The 22,543-nt window shown below is 29.7% G+C and overlaps 2 protein-coding genes across 2 annotated transcripts; both read right to left on the bottom strand.

The window, feature by feature from the left end:
• Window positions 1–12,305: 12,305 nt before the first annotated feature.
• Window positions 12,306–16,172, bottom strand: Gmppb (GDP-mannose pyrophosphorylase B). Its single transcript, XM_040710218.2, has 6 exons — window positions 16,002–16,172; window positions 14,554–14,713; window positions 14,238–14,495; window positions 13,688–13,846; window positions 13,196–13,603; window positions 12,306–13,124 (listed from the first exon to the last, which is right to left on the bottom strand). The coding sequence occupies exons 2-6, from the start codon at window positions 14,695–14,697 to the stop codon at window positions 12,993–12,995; spliced, it is 1,101 nt and encodes a 366-aa protein (XP_040566152.1). The 5' UTR covers window positions 14,698–14,713; window positions 16,002–16,172; the 3' UTR covers window positions 12,306–12,992.
• Window positions 16,173–17,970: 1,798 nt separating this feature from the next.
• On the bottom strand, window positions 17,971–22,157 carry LOC121116022 (uncharacterized). Its single transcript, XM_040710217.2, has 3 exons — window positions 21,919–22,157; window positions 21,506–21,753; window positions 17,971–20,891 (listed from the first exon to the last, which is right to left on the bottom strand). The coding sequence occupies exons 2-3, from the start codon at window positions 21,699–21,701 to the stop codon at window positions 18,115–18,117; spliced, it is 2,973 nt and encodes a 990-aa protein (XP_040566151.1). The 5' UTR covers window positions 21,702–21,753; window positions 21,919–22,157; the 3' UTR covers window positions 17,971–18,114.
• Window positions 22,158–22,543: the final 386 nt, after the last annotated feature.

The raw sequence follows: 22,543 nt of genomic DNA, 5'->3' as shown, positions 1-22,543 counted from the left end.
TGAAAAAAACCTTTCAAACAAAAGATGACAAGCACAATTGCAACGCAAGCAATTTTTCAGAGGAAGAAAGTCCATGGGCGTATTATAGAGAGGTGGTAGATCTATGTATGATGCTACAAGGTGAGCAAAATTCTCCAAGATTATTTTGGTACAATTCAGGTGCCATTCAACAAACCCGTTGGATGGCAAGGAACATTTACTGCATTAAGATGTTCATGTTTTCCAATGAACTAAATTACAGTAAGGTCATTATCATCTAGCTGGAGAGGATGAACAAGTTATTTGCCTTATTCTACAAAGGCACATGGTGAGCACTACAACGGAAGCTGCTGCACATATTCATGACCTCCATCTTATGAAGAACATGCCACAATACAAGCAGCATGAACAACCACCACTGACATCTGATCAAAAAACTGGTCCAATATGTGAGGTTAGTAAAAGTGACCAATGGTGATTCTGATAGTGGTGCGACTTAAATCTGAACAAAGTCAGGGAAGTGATGTTATACTCTAAAATTGTAGAATACCACAAAATCAAATTTGACACATTCAAGAAATCAACTTTGAACAAGTGACAATACATACATATATATATTTCTGACATCCTATATGACAAGTCGACTTTCTTGTATTTTTATATAACATATATAATTCTTTTGTTCGTGCATTAATAATATTTAATTATTTCACAAATATTAATTTATGTAGTTTCATGTTCAATTAAATTTTATTTGCTTTCATGTTCAAGGAAGTCCGCAGATTGATATGTATATATATTCTCAAATTTTGGAAAATAAATTGAACAAAATAAATTTTTCTAAAGAAAAATTGAAAATTGTTTTTATAGGAAAAAAAAGTTAAAAATCTAAAGTTATTCACAAAAAATTTAATTTTTTGGACAAAAAATGCATGACGTGCATTATTTATTAGTGAGATAGTATGCATGAGTTTATTATATTTAGTACCTAAATTTTCTTTTAAAATATATTTTTTTTTATTTCTTACGGTTTTTTGTGGAAGCTAATATTTTTTCATAAGTTCTCAAATTTAATATAAATAATTCAATTAGATGACTAAATCTGTAATAAATACTAATTAAATCTGTGCCTTTGAGATAGGAAGGGAAAATATTTCAAAGGCCTCATCCCGTTAGCTTTTACAGAATGAAATCACGGTAATAGAACACATGGACTTTTTGGTTTTCCTTTAAATTCATTTTTTGTGTTCTGATAAGTGATAAGGTAGGTCAGTCCTTATTTTTCAACCGCACAAGGCAGTAAACTCAATTAATAAAAGCGCTTTATATTCGTAAGAAGAAAAGTTTGTTACTTTCATCAATGCTTCTCAAAGTGACTGTCATACAATGATATCAAGTTTTCTTTATTTAAGTTCAAAAACTAGAATGAAAGAATAATTCATGAATGGACTGTATTCATTTTCCCTTGAAATATCCTGATTCAAAACTGCTTGAACTCTTCCTTATCTTCCTGAGTCAGTCCTTGGTCACAAAAGAGAAAAATTCCGAGGGTTTAACTTCATTGATATTACTATACGCCATCTAGATGGGGATAAGAGGAAGCCAAAAACTCATCTAGGAACTTTTGTCGAAGAAAAAAGAAAGCAAAGGCAAGGAGACGAATAGGTGGATTTCCTATAGCAAAGAAACGTTTCTCATCAACACATAAGATAACAAGTTAAAGTCAATTGATTGAATAATTAATTAAATCACTACGCATAAGGCAAATATGGTCAAATCAAAGGGTAATCTTGGATCTGATAAAATCACTAAAAAGGATTATTTATGTACTTAAACTGAACAATGAAACAAAAAAAAATAGACCACAAAAGGAGAATTTTAATTTTGGTAATGTTCAAAATAAAAATAAATTTATAATAACAATAAAAATCTGAACACAAAAGTTTTGTTGCATAGTGTAATTAATTTATGAATCTCATTTTGAAAAAGGGATGAAAGATTTCGTGTATATATAACCAGTGGTGTGTTGGTCTTTATTCAGGACTGAAGACAGTAGTCCGGTCCAGTTGAGTACGGTTCAGTTTACTCTTGACTATCAATTCTAAGAACTTATAGATTTCGGTCCTTGATGACCTCACTCAACTGTATTATTTATTTTTAATCAGCAATGACAGCACAAAAAACCAACACAGGGGTGTCTGCAGAAGGGAAACTTAAAGGGGCTGTAGCCCCCCAAAAAAAAAATGAATTTTTTACTTTTTACTAGGTTTTTTTTGGTCAGAATGAATAAGTTAGAAAGAAAAATAGGGGTAAAAATTTCGTTATTTGTGAACAGCTATGAATTTCTTAAATTTTTTTCCAAAAAATTTAAATTTCTGCAATGTCTATTGTTTTTAGATTTTTTTGTCAAAAAATTAACTTTTTTTATAAAAAGCTAGAGATTTTTGAAATTATTTTCAAAAATTTTAATATTTGCATTTTTTTCAAAAAAACAACAACTCCAAAAGCCAACCCCCCAAAAAAAAAATGTAATCCTGCGGACGCCCCAGCAACAGGACTGATCCTAAAACTGAACTGGAACAAATAATGAAGGACACAAGGCTGTCAAATATACCTTAATAGTTTGTATAATAAAGTGATTTTGACATTTTTTAACCTTGAGTCCGGCCTCGCCTTTTATCTTAATATTCACCTGAATTGGACGTAAAATACGCAGGGCTGATTTTAGTGGGGTGCTGGGGTAATTGTCTCAATTCCTACGCTAGATGCTTTTTTCAAATTTATAGATAAAAAGCAAGAAAATATTTTTTAAATAAGGCCGTCACATTTATTTTTGCCTCAGGCGTCGTTTTCACTAAGACTAGCCATAAAAACACTCTAGAAAGAACCACTTTTGTTAATGATGTGATCATAGATACGAGCTAGTGAATACATCATCAATCTACCCTGAATATTTTGTAGTTATTATTAAGATCAAATGCTTATAAAAATGATAAATACTTCCATAAAGCCTTAATTTAAGATTTTAGAATAGTAGTAAACAGCTATTATCGTGTAGTAAAGATACTTTATGTTTAAACTAAATGAGTTTAATTGGTCAACTGATGTAGATAATGAATTAATTTATTATGATATTATATCTATTCAATGAATAGTTGATGTGCAATAATGGGGCGTAGTCACCCATGTCCAAAGAACAACTAAGTCTCAAGTCATAAACTAAGTAGAACATAGCTCAATGAACAATGGGCCCGGGAGAAATTATTCTCTTGAACTCAAGTCACAAGCTTTAAAATCTACTTGAGTCCCCATGTATGAATGATACACTGTAGAGAGTATTTTAAAATATGGTACGTTATTCAAGGACCAAAAGCAAAGATGGAACGGAACCGATTTTAAGTTACACTAATAGCTCCCAATAATACCTCAGTGTTCCTCTCTGTCATTCTTGAGCACACACACAAGTAATTACTTTATACACATATAGATATTTTCTCTTCAAGAATTAAAGAATAATGATAACTACTTTAGAAAATAAAAATAGGAGAGAAAGAATAATGCTCATGACGTTTCATTACATCAGCTACAATCAGCTGTGACAAGAAAGGAAGGGAAAAAGGACATTTGCTAAAACTAGTCCGATTTTGATCCCGAATTTTACTCAGAGTGCAACAAATTCTTACTAAAGTAACTCCGCAAAAAATCCCCAGGGGTCTTTTATGAGCACACACAAATGTTCAATCAGGTTTTGAATATAATTGAATTGAATCTATTGAAGAAAGGATGTTCACTACTCAGGAATTTAAACCTAATGAAAGCTACAAAGGAAATTTCTTTTTTATATTACAAATTAACAGGCCAACTAAAAAACACACAGGATTTACATCTTTGCATATAGTAAACCAAGAGTAGCTGTAGATTCAAAGAACTATCTATAGTTTATTTTGTCATTTCAGAATGCTGAGTATTTTTTCATTCAATGAGGCTAACAGAGTAATAAAAGAGCATCCTAAAAGATCCATCCCAACTTCATTGAGGCCTTTTCCTAAAAAGAATAAAATACATATAGTTTTAACTTTTTTCAATATAATTGGAGAATGCAAATCATTTTTATAGATCTTACTCCACAAGTACCTATGGATCAAAGTATTTTGATGCTGTCAACATTATTAAATTTTGTAAATTAATATTAATATGAACCATCGCAGCATCATTACTTGCAGTCTTCCCTGCTCATTTCTGCAATATTTTATTATAATAATGTTAATGAAATTATCTCATCTGAGAAATTAGCTTTATTTTTTGCATAATACATTTGTGGTTCTCTCTCCTCTCAATGGTGGAAGAGTTTGCAAAAATGATTCTTTCCGAGACATATCTGCTTCATTCGATTGAGGAGGATCCTATTGAGGGGAAATCTTTGGAGAAAGAACTTCAGGCGTGAAGAAGAAGGCACCTTTCGGCAATGATTCGCTTGTAGAAAAAAAATTCTGATAGACTTGTATTTTTGTGGCAAAAAAATATCAGAGATGGAGAAGCTGTCAAATTCAAGTCCTTCATGGACGAGTATTATAAGTTGTACTACTTGGGAGACTCAGAACTGGGTGAACCAATGGAAACACAAGAAGTCAGATGACTGGAAAATTGGCTATAAATGCTAACACAACGGTCATTCATAAGACCCTCAGGTTGTCCTCAAGGGCCCTAATGAAGCCTATGATGAGACTATGTGGCATATTCCGAACAGCGGCGAGAACGCCTAGTAATGCTGATCTATTAGATAAGCAGAGGGGGAAATAAGAATGAGATCATAGGGGGTCCTCATGGAACACGTTCCTACTCTGGAAGGACATGTGTTTGACTCTGGACAATGCATGAAGAGAACAACACTTTCTAGTCTTATATTTTGACGTGCATCGATTAAGATAATCCTCGTTAATGATAACAATGATCAAGCGTTGTCAAATGCAATGGGAAGGGACTCTGTGTATAAAGAAGGATACTTTTAGGGTCTACTTCAGCAAAATTCAACATGACTTCTGACTCTTTTACTAGCCAAGCACTTCTTCCTGCAAAGAGGACGAGGGGGCCATGAAAGTGATAATGATTTTTTTAATTATTATTATTCAAAAAATTGTGATCTCAATTACACTTTCTTTACTTTATTCCTCCTTAGTAATATTTTAAACTTTTTAAAACTTTACATAAAGTAATTCAAACCCTTTCCAATTTTGGGTATGTATGTTACCCATTGCGAGTAGGAATAATTTATTTAATTAATAAAATAATAGTGATTGACACATTTTGTGTAACCTTTCATTGTTTATTTATTAAATATTCCATCAGAAAATTAAAAGTTAAACCGAAAAAATTACTCACAATTGACATTTTCCTGACGGCAAATCTATTTAAGTTGTAATATTAGGTTTATTTTTTTAGTTTGATCTCTAATCTAGAGTAGTTAAAATAAATAAGGAAAAACATGTTAGCTTACAAATATGATCCTTCATTTTATTGGAATTTTTATGGTTACTATAAGGAGTTGTATTCAAGTTAACTTAAAAATAATAATTTATCTTTTGAATGTTGAACTGTTTACCTCTATAGTTATTTTACGTAGAAATGTGGCTTTGAATCGCAACTATACTCTTAAAACGTAATTTAAAAAAGACTTTAAAGGCCAAACTTATTATGTTTCAAGGTATTAACGGTCTTTCTGTTTTTTAAGGCTTAAATGACAATAATAATTTGGGTTTTAGCCGGAGAGCGAAATTGTATTCAGTCATCCATTTCATCAATCCTCCGTATTGTGGGATACTAGGAATCCATATTTCCGCTAATAAAGTAAAGGGCATTCGTCTCCTGGAGTAAGTTCTCACCTAACAACTCTATCAATGCTCCATTATATAGTAGTGTATATAGATATTACAGAGTGATTGATGTAAGAAAAACAAAGATATGTTATGTCATATTATATCTAATTGAGCGGAAACCGGGCAACAAATTATTAAATCACGAGATCCCGTTCATAAATAATAAATACCCTTAAATTCAAATATTTCTTCAACTATATAAAAAAGAAAAAAAAAGTTTTAAGCTAGTTCTACATAAAGAAATCAAGGGAAAGAGTGAACTTATTAATTGCAATATATTTTTCATAATGGTAACGTGAAGTGCAGTATATCGTTATAATAGATTTATTTGTAATAATGAAATGAAACTTATATTATAAAATAATTAAATGTGGATTTTCGTATGAGTTTCCTGTTGTTATAATCCATTTAATTCCTGGGAAAACAGGATCCCGAGAGAGAACCCCTAGTACGTACCCTACATATATTCTCTAATTTCTTAACACATAAAATATTTTAAGCATCTAAAAGTAGAAATCCTTGAATACCTATCAGGCACCCTTTTCTAAGGGTATCAACTGTGCACCTTTCGGCACTTGTAATTAGTAATTACTGTAGTAGAAAATAATATGATTTGCTGCTATGCTAAAAAATATTAATTATATCTAAGGTTTATCCTTTCGTTTTATATATACATATAATATAGCAATTGAAAAAATTATCAACAAAATATTAGCATCCAAATATGATCCTTCCTTTCTGTATGATTATATTATGGTATATCCTCTCTCCCCATTTATTTGAAAGATAATAAAATAATGAAAAGTTGCGTCAATATATTTTAATCGATTTGTGAAGTAATTTTAATTACCCCCTTCCCCCTCCTTTGGTATAACAAAAATTATATGCTACTTGGAAAATTTCCTCCTCCACTGCAAGATGTCACTTTGGAGACTCGATTCTTATAAATAAATAGTTGGTAGTTGGCCGATTCCTGTCAAACTATGTAATTATTCTTATTCAATAGCTGTTTGGAATTGTTCATAGCAAAGCAAAATCTAATTCTAATTCAACCAATCACCGTTCAGAGCACTGATTAAAGGAAAAGAAGCATAAATATCGACAGCTGACAACAAAATACAATGTAAACTTTTATGTTAGCGAAGTAACGCCGTATGCCTGTACAAATTGCGATTTTTTACGAGATGTAACTTTTATTAGTAGATTGCACTAAAGTAACTAAAAAGAGAAGAGGATTTCAAGTTGGATGAAATAAAAAGTAAATAAAAACTATGTTTATGAATTATGTTCAGGATTCACGTAACCTCGATCAAAAAATATTCAATATAAACACCCTGTGTAAATCATTAGGGTTATATATTTTTGATTTAAAATAACTTTTATAATTATTTAGAGCATACTTATGACTCAAATACTATAAACTATGGTTTGAATTAATAGTTTATTCTAAAGAAAATACATAACCCTGTCCGAAACATTTACTTATATTAAATTACAATAGATGAATTTTAGTCAATGAACTGCGCAAGAGATGAAAAAGTGCATTTACTGAATTTGAAACAAATCAGAATTAGAGATAATAAAAAATATTTTTGATTGATATAAATGACGCCTCTTTCCCTTATAGTCTCTTTAGATTGCACTGTTTGAAATTTCTTCGTCTTATAATATTTTATTCGATTACAACATCCGTCATTTTAATAACCAAGAATGATCTAATGTCATCATTTTATTTTTAATCTATTAAAGTTACTTCTTTTTAATTCATTTACAATTTATATAATCAGAAGTTTATAAAACATGTTTAAGTTCCTAGTTGGATATTTAAATCCTTAAAATAGATAAGCTTTCCTGTCTATTAGACACCCAATCCATTATAATTCCTTTTCCCCTTTTTTAAAGGAATGAAATGTGACTCTCACATTCATTTAGGTAAAATCAAAAAGTAATTTTTAATTGGATCCCGTGTGTTTTGAAAATAACTGACGATATTCACACATAAATACATCTAAATTATCTACTACAATATATAAGGCTGATAATTTTGGCAAGAATAAAAAAGCGTGCGAGGAGAAGGGAAGAAATACTTATGGCATCATTGATTAAATAATATACATCTTCTGCTATCAATCAAGAACGTAATCATTCCCGCCTTTATTATTCAATATTAATATAATATTAGATGCTGATAGTCGATAGAGAACTAAATAAAATCCCTAAAATAACAATGCCTTCTGTCTGGATAGCTGAAAATGGATGCCCAGGAATTTGAAAAATACTGACCGGATGAGAAACAGTAATTTATTGCTATTATTAGTTATATGATTACATTTGTTTAACTTTGTAAATTTAACATAAATGTATGACGGTTTATTTTTTACTATGTAGATATATTTAATTTAAGCCTTCTTTTTACATTTGGAACTTCAAATATATTTTGAAATACTCTACTTTGTCGTTACATTATTTATTATTCTGAGAATATGGTTCATAATGAATTCCAATTTCATGGAGTGTTACGTTTTCAAATTTACTGTAACGGATAAAAAACGTCTAAGTCAATTATTCGTAGTATATCATCATTAAACATTTTGCTAATGAATAGTACTTACGTTATACCCTCAAAAATCATAATAAAGCAGGCAGATGATAGTCACATCAGTATTTTAAACAATGATACCATAAGTCTTTCTCCCCTCCCCCCTTCTCCTTGCACGCGTTTTTCTCTACAGAATTATCAACTTTAAATTAATATAATATTATAGTACGTGTCTGTATGTCCGTCTTTCCTTCCACGGATTAGCAAGTTTATCTTAATATTTTTAGTATGTGCATAATAAAGTAATTCGTCTGAAAGAGAAAGAAGAGGGTTAGCGAGTTTGCTTAGTTTTCTTTGTATGTGCATAATAAGGGTACATCCTAGAACTAATATATAATATAAATAATTCAGGCTTGGATATTGAGTAGAAAATAAGTGCGGTTTAGCTTTCCGTCATATTTGAACGCCTTAACAAAAAAAAATGAACCATTAACGGAAGAAAACGGCGTTCATTTCTTGACTCTTTTTGATTTTTCTCCCGAAGATATATTTACGGTTGAGTAGTTTGTAATGAAAAAACTACATTAAAAAATTAGAAAAGGAACCATCATTGATGCAACACCGAGGGCTGAAAACAGCTTTCAATCTTAAAAATAGACAAAAATAACAAAAAAATGTATGGCCTTTTTTTTTAACAAAAAAAATGAAGGCCACGAGGGTATGAGAGAAAGAATAAGGCAATATTTGGAATCAAGGTATCAAACTATACTAAGTTGAGGATATACTGTTTTTGTACCATTTTTGCTGTTGGACAGTGTTATTTTGAATATGAAGCATCTATAAACCCCTTACATCTAAATTATTAATAATAATTTTAGTGTCAATTATAATGAACGATTCAATTTTATTCCTCGGAGTATTATTTTAATATATATTCACGCAACCTAACCAGATTATTATTTTTAAATATTAAGAATTAAGTTGACCAAAAATCAATCAAAATCGATTTTTTTTTAAATTGAAATATAAAGTTTATTCTATAACTTCATGTAGGATATAAAGCACTTGAATAGAAAATAGCTTCTAAGTAAGGTCCTTCATTTGACTTGTTTTTTGGTGGTTATATACATTTTGTATTAATTGTAATCAAGATAAAGTAATAAACAATTGATTTTTTAAATGCTTAAATGTTTGTATTAATGGATATTTACTTTTATTTTCTTCTATTAGTTATTTTATGTCGAAATATGTCACTGAATCGTAGTAATACCCAAAAAAATGGGATCTTTTTAAAGGCTAAACCGATTTTCATTGAAAGTTTTAATGGACATATTCGTGTTCTACGGCTTAAATAAAAATAATAAATGTGGCCTTGGCCTTGTGGGCAAAAGTGCTCTACCATTTTGTTATTATTAATATATACTCTATGCTAATTATTGTTTGTCTTTTTAAATAATTAGTTCTGAAATTGATTTATTATTCTATAAGTATCAAGCAAGGATATCGTCAAGTTTCATAACAATCGAAATAAGTATTTGAAAGGATTTACTTTAATAGATATTTATATCCTTAGAAGTTAAATATTTTTGCTTTTTATACTTTTTGGCATGGTCCTAAGTTTACCATTGTGTACTATAAATGAGTTTTAATTATATTTATTTACCTAATTTGTGTTGCCTTACAATGAATTAAGTCTGGATTTTAAAATTGTTACTTTTCAATTATATAAGACAGAGTGCTAAACTGTATCAACAGTGACGTCATTAAATTTCCCTTCTTTTCTGGATAAGGAAAGAAACACAGGCGTAGAATTTCCTTGCTGCCTCACCAATATATATGTATATTAATATGTATAAATATAAAATGATACAGTATCATGTAGCTTTATGTTAACATCATTATTTTATTTTAGAAATATATACGTAGATCAAAATGGTGCGCTATTTTAAAAGAAATATGATGACGTCCTTTTATTTACATATAATGGTGAGCTATGGGGAAACTTCTAAAAATATGATTTGGATTCTAAAAAGCGCAATATTTTACGTAAAAAAGCGCAAGATTTGTGCATTTCGGGCAAGAATAGAAGAAATGGTGGGATAATAATTTTATGGGCTGTTATACATCCCTTCTTTTCTTAAAAGGAGGGTTATAAGTTATAATTGATATTTTAAATCTTTTAAGACTTATTTACATCATACATGCATGTATTTGAATTAGGTATTTAAATCCGGTGAAACTAAATTTATTAATAATTACAAAAATGATGATTCATTAAAAAAATACAATTACTATAACAACGTACAAAAAAATACAAGTGAACAATAAAATTTGATTTAAAGCTCATAAAGTCGTTTTATGAATAACATTTTGCTCCTAATAAAAAGTGTAATTAAAGAAAAAAAGTTATTCTAAAAATTTAAGAATTCATTCCAAATCTTATGCATATGTATTTGCAATTTGATTTGTTCAGGGCGTCCGACGGGGTAGGCAGCAGAGGATGTAGCCCCCTAATTATAATTCGAAAGGTCCAAGTCGATTTCATCTTTTATTGAGTTGACTTGATTTTATTCCCTATGCCTCATCAATTATTTTGTGTTTCATGATACATTCGTCCCTAAGTCATTTTCTAATCAATCAAAATTTCTAACTAGAACGGGCACTCTTCTGAGTTAGAATAGTTAGAAATTATGTGCATTTTTCCTGAATGAAATAACATTTCTTCTCTATGTTAAAGTCAAAAATGTGCAACATGTTGAATTTAATAAAATTAAATATCTATTGCATTCCTACTTGAATGTGTCCTTTATAAATTTGTATTGTGTTCCATAAAGAGATGATTTCAGCTCTGTATCTCAATTTGTTCAAAATTGATGGTCAATTATGAATAATGACACCAATTTGAGCTCTATACCACAATAAGTTCCAAAGTTATTGTCGATTATGTATTTTTAACGTTTTTTTGCTACCTTGAACCTTGACCTTGACGTCTCAAAATTTAATGGTCTCTTACTGTGATCATATATGATCTTTGTACCAGGTTAGATTAGTATCGATCCGTAACTTTTATCGTAATCCTGATGACCAACAGAAAAAGAAACAGAGGGAAGACATAATTTGCGTTCAACTTCGTTGCTGGAGTTAATGATGTTCTTCTAACATACTATGTAGGCCTGTACCACGGCTTTGTAACAAATTGTAATCTCTAAAAATCATTACAATACATTACTTCAGTCCTTAGTAGTTACAACAACAAACTAAAATGGTCACTTCGTAGAGCGCAAAACCTCCACGATTATCATTTTGACCGTTTTGTTGTTACATTGACCTTTGACCTCTCAAAACGTAATAGCCTAAAATTGTGACCATATATAATCTTCATACTAAGTTTGATCAAAATTGATCTGTAACTTTTGCAGTAATACTAGTAACTTACAAATAAAGAGAGGCAAAAATATAACTCCCGTTTAACTTCGTTGCCGTATGTAACTATTCCACGAAATTTACATTTTCTAATTGGTGTACAAATACGTAAGATAATATATATACAATATAATTATATATATGTATATGTATGATAGCAATTGACTACTACTTCTATTGCCTGGTTGTGGCACATTATAACAAAGAAATATTTTTTTTACATTGAATTGATTGTTTTTTTTTTATTCTACATTGTATTCATGTTTTGGCTCAAGTATAAAATAAACTTTATAACTTGTGAAAAAATGGTCTCAGATCCAATAAAATTTCGAGTCTCTAATAATTATATGAAACCAAGTTGCAAGTCTTCAAATATAGAAAATTGTATAGAATAAAATTTAGATCAACACAAACTTTATCGAGCTCTTAAAAATATATTGGTTCAGAGCCGCATCAGTACAACCCATGATAAATCCGGTATGAAAGTAAAATTTATGCGTATAAAAAGTATATTAAAAATCCAAATCGCGAGAAAAAAGTACAAATATATCTTTAATCAGAAATTAACATGATTGGTAATTAACAAACATAAAAGGTGTTAAAAAAAATATTTAAAAAAAACAACAATTTAACAATAAAAAGTTAATTTTCATATTTCGGAATGTAAGCTGTCACAGGAAGAGCGTACTTACTTAGAATTCAATTTAATTCGTCATTATTATTTTAAGACAATAAAAGTTATTATTATAAAATTTACAAAATTGATAATAATGTACAGTGATGTGAACTTTAAATCCAACATTGATCCGTACTAAATGAATAAATAGACACTTTCTCTGTTGCAACAATATACATAAATACAATGGTGAAGTTAGAGTCAACCTAAGGTCTTAGTACTATTTGGCTATAATATAATATGATATATAAACAATTTTTAAATCATAAATAAAAACAAGAATTTCCTATAAGAAATATTACAAAAATTATAGACAACAAAATAAAAGATTGTACGTTCAAAGTAATGTGCTGATATTTATATATCTATATTAAAAAAGACACACTAATTAATTAATTCAAAATAATAGCATATTGTTTTGAGCAGATTTTGGTGTAAGAAAAAAAATGAAGAAATTATGCGCGTAAAAATGGTGTTAAAAGAAGCTCAAGAGTCTCACAATTCACATGATAATTTGTGGTTTGGTCACGGAACTTGAAATAGCCTTATGAGGCAAGACTTTTCCCCCGTTTATGTAAATTTCATCTTGTACTATTACATCTTCTGCAAGAACCGACACGTTTTCCATTCGAACCTACAAAAGTAAAGGAGAAAAAGTATTAAGTAATTAATCATGCAAACGACGTTTAATTTGAAAATACATACCCATCTCCCAACAACGCATTTCCAGCCAATAATACATGACTCAAGCCAAGAATGAGAACGTATTCTTGATTCTTTAAGTAGAGTTGTACGACGGATACGGACTCCATCTTCAATACATACATTGGGACCTATTACGACGTCTGGACCAATGACACAGTCAGAGCCTATTTTAGCTGTGGGATCGATCATAACATTTCCTACAAAGGTGGAAGTACTTCCGTTTTGAGTGGATTTGACTAAACGATCGTCGGATTTTTGATTTAAAGACTGAAGATAGAGACACATGCCTTCAAGATAATCTTGAGGCTGACCAACATCCATCCAAAATCCGTCTAATTCCATACAATGTAGTTGACTATCCTTGGCCATAAAAGGAAAAACTTCCTTTTCTATACTAGTTGGCTTGAGCTATAAATACATATAATTGAAATTAATTAAAATAAAACACGTTTTTCTTCTTTTATATTGAATATTAATTATAATACAAATTACTTCAATTCTTTGCAGGATTCCTGGAGAAAATATGTAGAGTCCAGCATTTATCTTATTGGACACAAACTCAGTTGGTTTTTCTACAAATCGTTCGATTCTACCATTTGAATTATCGTATACTACGACTCCGTATTTGCTAGGTTCATCTACTTTAGTCACCTAAAACATTAAAATACTTAAGATTAAATATCACACAATATATATTTAGCCTCGTAACATATTTTGAAATAAATAATTATTTATAGAACATAACTTATTTTCTCTTAGTACCTTGTAAAAACAGCAATTTGAATTTTCGAAAAAAAGTGTTGAAGTAAGCATTTAAAAAAAAAACACAAAAAAACAACAACTTGTAATAAATACTGAAAATTGAGAAATTAAATCAATTTTTCTATCAGATGACGACTACTTATAAAGAAACAGAACATAACGAAATATATTCATGCACAGTGTACATATTATGAAAAAGTACTAATAGAGTAATTAATTAAGGAAACAAATCTACAGAAGAAAATTGACTAATTGTCCAATACAAAAAATCTAAACTTACAACAATCGTTCCCTCTTTTCCATGATTTTGATGGAATTCTAACATTTTTTTGAAAGGAAATTCACAAATAACATCACTATTCAAGACAAAAAATGGTGAATTATCTTCTTCTAATAATTTTCTTGATAATGCTAATGGTCCCGCAGTTCCTAGGGGCTCCGTTTCATGAGAAAAAGTTATTTTAATACCAAGTCTATTTGATTCCTCCGCCATTTCCTCCTCGAGGATCTTTGCATGATAGCTCACGGCCAAAATTACCTATAATGAATAAATAAATATATTAATAATCGTAAATTTAAATTACCAAACCACTCACATGATCAACACCAGCTTTAACTAAGGCTTCCACTTGATGAAGAAGTATTGGTTTATTAGCGAATTCAATAAGTGGCTTTGGCCTTGTGAGTGTAAGAGGCCTGAGTCTAGTTCCATAGCCTCCAACTAATATTAGAGCCTTCATATCGATATACAGTCAACTAAAACAGAGATAAATAATATTATCAGTATTTGAGTCAACCAAATTTGATTAATGTTATTTAGTTCTTTCTCTTGGATATGTATCCACTTAAATAACACCTTATAAGAGTATTTTCATCTCTTTCGTCACTCAATTAATTATACAGTTGTTTTTAATTTGGAATAAGTACAACTTATGTCGCTCCAAGGCTATAATAATAAAAAATAACTTCAGAGAAAAAACCAACATCAAAGAAAATGATTTAAATTGTCCTCAATCATTGATTTTTGAACATATGGTTTTATTTGCAAAATACAACATTGTTATTTCAAAATCAAGATATTCGTTATAGCTAGCGATGTTACATTTTTCTTTGTAATTAAGATTTTACTAAAGGTATGGCATATTTGTCAAATATGAAGAATTATAATTGTTATTAATGTGAGTAATAAATTTAATTTTCTACAACAAAAGGCGACTAGTTAGTATTTACACGTATACATTGGGTATAAGTAATATACAACAATTTCCCAATATGAGGTGATTGCCAATATGAATATGATGAACAAATTGGATCGGTTTTTTTAGCAAAGGAAAACACTCAAAGGTAACCTAGAAACTATAACCCGCCATAAGTAGGGCGTGAACATAAAAACAATCTTGAACAAAAATCCAGGAGAAAATAACAATTTGTTTTTTTAACCCATATATATAAATATGCAATCCAATATTTCAGAGGCATATTTGAGTCAATTATAGGGTTTGTATTCAAATTTGTGGGATAAGATAAGATACCCCAGATTTTTAACTATAGCTTAAAACCTTAATTTGATTTATATCTATATTGACCCCAATATGGCCATTTCAAATATAATCTTTCAATGGTTCGTTCTTTTAGTGTAACGATGGATTTTGGCTACTTTAAAGAGCAGTTTGCGGCACACTCAAAGGGTTAATCAGAATCATTGGTTGATTAAATTTAGAATACTAAGTCAAATGTATTTTTTTTTTAATCCTTCTAGTTTGCCTTTGTGTTGATGGGCGACAAATATATATACAATTATGTGCTAAAAAGAATCAAAAAAATCCCTCCAATGATAATTATTCTTTTATAATTTTATTGGAGATAAAAAACGTCAAATAAATTTAAATGACCAATGTATTACAATTTTTGGCGATTTTAATTAAAAATTACAAAGACATTACACTACAGAGATTTCATAAATGATATGAATAGTGATAACTGATAGACTAAATAATATACGAATATGCATGGAAATATATCGCATCTTGATCTTAATACTCACAGAAATTTCCTCCAATCTTAATACTTCACCGAACTTCTAATAATTATTAAATAATGACAAGTGATAGAATATAGTAAACAAACAGTGGAAGCGCCACGTCCCACGTAAGCGACCCGGCTAGAAATCAGTTTCATTCATGACGTTACATACTTCAATACAGACGTATGCATCTCTTTCTATCACTCTCTCTTCTTACTTTCCTCTCTCTCTCTCTCTTTTCTAATTAGATATCACTCTCCAAACTATACAAAACCAAACTTTTATCCTTCAATCGTCTTAATAATAATTAATTAATAAGAAATATGTCGGAACAGTATAGGGTGTCCCAAAAAATTAAGCCATTTTTTTCACTCTGTATTGCATACCCTCTTTTGTTCTCTATTTGTGTAGCTGAACAAAAATATGAAAAATAATACTTATCTAGGTTTAAGAACAAGGATAACCCATGTCGACTCGACATTAACTAATCGTCTCCTTTAGTAATTTCTAAACTTAGTTTTTTTATTAGAGTGACTACATTAACTATGACTTTAGTGTAGGGGGATCGGGGCGTTTTATATATACAGTAAAGCCATGAATTCAATGTCAGCTCATGATAATATAGTTTTATGTTAACCCTTTACCCGAGTATATCTAAGGATCTTTATTTTCTGCCAACCTTCTCTTCATGTTACGTCCCTGTTTAAGTTCCTCAATTTGGTGACAAGAATAAAATCTTTCTCTAGGTATTGTAAAATAATTAAATGAAAATTACAGAAAAAGTACTAAGCATAAGTTTTGTTTGTATTTTAGAAAATAAATTTAAAATTGTTGGATACAAATGAGACAATATGTCTAATCCAAATTATCTCCAAGTAATTGAAGAAGACATGATGAGTTTCTACTTTTTTTCACTTTTTAAGATCAATTTAACAAAAATTACTTATTCTAATTATTTGTATTTGAAAACGAACAACAAAGAACAATATTTAGCAGTTTGAAAAGCAATTTTAGAAGCCGAAAGTTAAAGTATAAGTACCACATTGATTGAATTAATGGAACTGTTTGGAGAAATTTTGAAAGAGAAATGATGTTATTTGCTTGTTACCATCCCATCTGTGTAGCAGTTTCATTTATTCAACCAATGTTTAAGACATCTAGGCCTAATAAATAAAAGGTATCGAAAGGGTTTACTGGATGATTGCTTTCCAAACTACTCACAACTCTCCTTTTCCTGTAGAATTGTTCAACCTCGTACGAGAAAAAATTTGTTTTTTTTCTTGTTAAATTGATTTTTAATTATTTGTTTTGAAAGTTAAAATCACACAAGTAAGAATAAGTTTCAACATTCCTCTCATACACAGATTATAAAATAATTAATTGATGCAACCTTAATGTCTTCAAAATAAACTTATTTCACTAGTTTCGAACGGTCTATAATACTTTTATAGTAATAGTGTCGAGAAACTCATAAAAAACAGTTGAAACTTTTCACGTTTTGTTCTATTACTCGGAGATAATTCAGATAAGTTATGCTCTTATCCTCAAATCATCCTTATTTGAGAGTAGTTTTTTACCTTTGTGTAGCTGAGATCAAATGAGTATTTCATTTTGAATAAAAAAGTTTACTTGATATGCCTTGGGTCACCCTAATGAACTACAGCTAGCTAGAAGCAAAATATCCGAATGACACGTCTTCAAATTTCAAATTCAATTTTTTTAGTTCATAAAAATTATGACTCATTTATTTTGAGTCATGAAATTATTTTGTGTTCTAAAATTAGTAATTCTGTTTTATATTAAAATTAATTTATGCGTAAGGATCACGAATTAGTGCATATGAACTATATAATAACTGTTGGTACCACAAAAAACAAACAATAATTAATATACCTTGATCAAAATATACAATTACATTTTGATACGACACGTCATTTCGATCCAACATGACATGCTTTTTCAAGGACTTAATTTGAATGATTGATAATAGTTACAGTATGATAGATTTTATTCATTTAAAAAAAATGTAATTGATACAATTACTAGTAATTAATATTAATTTATACTTTCGTTCATTTGAAAATGAACTATAACTATTTGATGGCGTGTGAAATCAACTAGGTAGTGATGATGATTATTTCTCGAGTTGTATTGAATCCATTGAAAATTTTCCAGTATTTTGACAAATGAAAAATTTATGAAGGATATCTTTAGAAAAAATATATTTCCACCATTTGTGAACGTGAATATAATGATTTATAATCCATAGAGAATCAATCTGCATGTCACACTCGTTGCACTTGTAATTTCGTTGATAAGATAAACGAAGTAATCCTCCAACTTTTTCTCTTAAATGACACGTCAAGTGTCTTATAATTGCATTTTTATTCAATAATGTCTTGATAGAACAAAAGGGACAGACAAAATCTTCAATGATAGTAGGATATTTTCGTAAAACGGAGGAAGGCAGAAGCGTGCTACTATTCAATATGGGATTTTTTAGAGACATTCTAAAATCTGTGTATTCTTTTGAGCTAGTGCCGAAAATATTATTTAAAGCATTATGTTTATTTACGCAATGTATTAAAAGAGACTCTTTATTCTCATTTGTCTGATGACACAAATAACACATATTCGAAGGAGCAATACCTTCGTTTTTGATAAAATTAATTAACCGATTATGAAGCAAAGCTATATGAGTAATGAGATCTCCTGGCTCACCACACTTAAATGTATTACAATAAGGACAGGAGTAAGCATCCTTACTTTTATGTTTAAGGTTAGTATGAGTTCTAAGAGACACAGCATCCATAAAAATTTCATTACAAATGGAACATTTTTTTCCCCCATTGTGTTTATGTGAGTTTTTGTGCTTGTATTGAACATGAAACCTCAATTTCGTATCATCAATGCATATCTCGCCACAGTGGAGGCACGTTCTTTTTCGAGCAGGGGTTTTATTGTTAATATGGAAGTTCTTGACATGTTTTTCTAATTCATGGTCGGAATTAAACATCAAGTCAAAACAGTAGGGACAAGTTGAGCGGATCTCTTTATGGTATATTTGTTGATGTTCGTTAAACGTCTCCTGAGTTTTAGTGGATAAGATTCTTTCACCATTATTTTTAGATGACTCGTTAGTTGTACTCGAAATATTTCTTGTATGCTGCTTAACAGAGTGAAAATTATTCATATGTCTAGAGTGGGAGTCTATCGAATTAAATACTTTTAAACATTCTTCACATTTATGTTCAAAAATAAACTTTTTGGGGCTCTTTAGTATAGGCTTCATTTCATTGGTTGCAAGTTTGAATACTTCATCATGGTAAAATGCCAAATGGTGGGCTAACAAATCAGAATGAAAAAAACACATTGCACATCTGTCGCAACGCAAACTCTTTGTATTTAAAGCTAATATCTTGCTTTTGTAATGATTTGCAGCTATATGGAGTTCAAAAGCTCTTCTACTGGAGCATTCTGTATAACATAGAGAACACACAAAGTAAATCATTTTGAAATCATCCAAAAAGTTGCTCTTGGCTGTAAAAACCTCAATTTCTTTTTTGGTCATCATTTTTAAATTAAGCTTTTTGAGTTCCTTCTGACACTTTTCCAAATGCACTTTTAAATCTTGCATACTATCAAATTTAGAAATCCCACAAGATTTACATTTAGTTTCTATAGCTGTACGGAATGGTATTTCTGAAGGCTCTTGAATTTGTACAATTTCTTGATTAGAAAATTTATTATCTTTGGCTGAGCTTTGCTTGTGTAAACTCGGGACTTCTGCAGTAACAATATCATCAATAGTAGTATTACAACAATTTTTATCTCTAACATAAATCTTCTTCGTCGATTCAGACTGATTATTTGAAAGATCCTTATTAAACGATGAGGAATTGCTATTAATGTTGTTCTGGTCTGAAGGCTCATAAGAAATGATTCTATTACTACTTTTGTTTACTGTACAATCATCCTGACTTGACAATATAACACTATTATTATTACCCATTGAATTATTGCCAAAATTGTTGTCATCTTCAACGATAGAATTAGAATGCATTCTTCCAGAATAATCTTTCTGACTAGAAACCTTGGAGGAACCATTATTATCGATACATTCATCACGCTCATCGACAAAATTGGTCACCTCGATAATTGGCTCATTAAAAATTGTATATCTTTTGCGTATTATTTTTGAACTTTTAGAGACGAGAACCTGATCCAGATTTGAAGATTTTTTACATTTATATTTAGGCTGGTTAATAATTATTGGATTTTGAATAGAACGCTTTCGATTAATAGATTGAGATGGTACGGTAGTAAGCAGTACCTCATCTTGACTTATATTCGTCTCACTATTTAAATTTTTTTGGGTATACATTGGGATATCATCCTCTATTTCAGATTGAATATATATATATTCAGACTCATTAATAGAAGAACTCTTTTCAGATTCATCACTATTTAGTATAGATTCCAAATGACCAATCTGAGAATCATTTATATATCTCTCCTTTAAACAAGAATGTCTAACAGTTGACTCTTCGTCAACATAATTGGAATTGTTTGAAGTAGATATCTGTTGGGATGGTGCCTCTATATTGGCAGAATTTGATTTACGAGTACGGAGTGCATAGGGTTGTTGTAAGTCTGTTTGAGGATGATAAGCCAGAATTTCTGAAACTTCGTAAGCTATATTATTTGTTGATACTTCTGAAATATTCATAGATACATCACGAATTCCTAATAATTCCATCATTTCCATAAACTTGGAAACATCAACCCTTCCCATTTGACGATTAACTTCTCCTGCATAGGCAAATTTCAAAAAATCCTTTAAAATGTCTGGATTATCAATTCCATCAAGGGTTATCATAACGTTTGGATTGGTATGGCCAGTGCAAGAACCTATTGAAATTTAAAAAATGAAATTAACTGTATATCATATTTCTTACGTTATAGATATTTTTAATGTTAAATTGTTGGAGACGTCTATTTTAAGGGCCTAAACAACCAAGTTTTTTAACAATAAAAACTTATTTTTTCAATTAATATTAAGGAAAATATTGAACTATTAGTTGCCAAAACAGTATCAATAAATAAAAGGACTTTAATTTTACGTCTATCAAAAATGTATCTCATTATTACATAGTTTTATTATATATAATGTCTAATTTCCATGGTGTATAGACAATATAAATAATACGATATTTTCCTCTAATTATCCTACATTATTACTTCCCTAATCGATCAAAAATATATATAAAATGTCCTAAATTAGACAATTTATAGGGACTTTCAGTAAATATAGCTCTAATTTAATTCAAATATTACTGTTAATCAAGTAGTATTTAATGCAGGTATTAAGTGATTTTTTTTCAAGGCATTTGATGGAATTTAATGAAGATTTATTGGATCTTTGTCATTTTTATGCGTCAAGTTTGAGCCCCCAAGATGGCGTCTCCTTCAACTATGATACAATTTATGACGTCTGTGAAAGCGCTTTCTAGTCATTTTCTTACTCAATTTTTGGAAAAGCTCTCTCAAAAATGGAGAAATGGAAGCAAACAAGTACTGATGACATTTAAAGTGCTGCCCCCGAATGATAAACGTCAAATCAGTGAATAGTTCGGACTCCCAAGTTACTCTCTGATTGGCATAGAGCATACCAAAGTGAGTTTCCATTCCACCGTTCGGAAGAAGATTTATCGAAGACATTGCTCAACTTCTAATTACTAATTAGTATTACAAGGTATAACCCCATGACAATCTGTAAAAATAAAATAAAACTATTATTAGAGTAAAATCAATCAATCCCGAACTATATTTTGTGATAAATTCTAATTCGATAAAATAATCAATAAAAACACAAAATTAGAAATGGTTGCTGCGGATATTTTAAACATTTAAGTTATTAGTTATAGTTATTACTTACTAGTTATACAATTTAGTATTTACAAATGTTTCGTAAGAAAAAATCATAAATAACTTAATCAAGTGCTGTAAATAGGTTTTTGCGGTCTTATTGAGTGTATAACTTTATTGATAGATAAATCACATATATTTTTTTATATAACCCTTGAATGAACACACTTTTGCTTCACCACAACTTGAAAAAATTTCTTAAGACATTTTTTCTATATGACGTCATTCTTTTCATTAAAAATTATGTTTATAATAAAGATGCGCCATCTATACGTATCTTTTACTATTTATATTATAACGCAACCTTTCATTTTTCAAAAGTGGAAATTCAAATTAAAAATTAATTAATGTTGCATGAACGTTGTTTCAATGCGTTCTAATACTATCTGGAGGAGCACAAGCAAACTATCTTGGTGAAAAACATCCCTTGTGATAACCAATTCCACTTTGTAAGCTCAGATGAGTTTTGGACAATTTATAAGATTACAATATTTGTAGTAGTTGTAACTTTATATCAAAATCACGTGGTATCTTTAGTAACTCTTCCATTTTGGGAAAATATTAAAAGATTGGTCTTGAACAAAAAATGATGGATTGACTTAATGTATACAACTCAAAATCAAAGTAGATATATG

This window comes from Lepeophtheirus salmonis, chromosome 4 (assembly GCF_016086655.4).
Source record: "Lepeophtheirus salmonis chromosome 4, UVic_Lsal_1.4, whole genome shotgun sequence".
NCBI lineage: Eukaryota > Metazoa > Arthropoda > Copepoda > Siphonostomatoida > Caligidae > Lepeophtheirus > Lepeophtheirus salmonis.
Note: the sequence above shows the minus strand (reverse complement) of the source record. Positions and strands in the feature narration are given on the sequence as shown.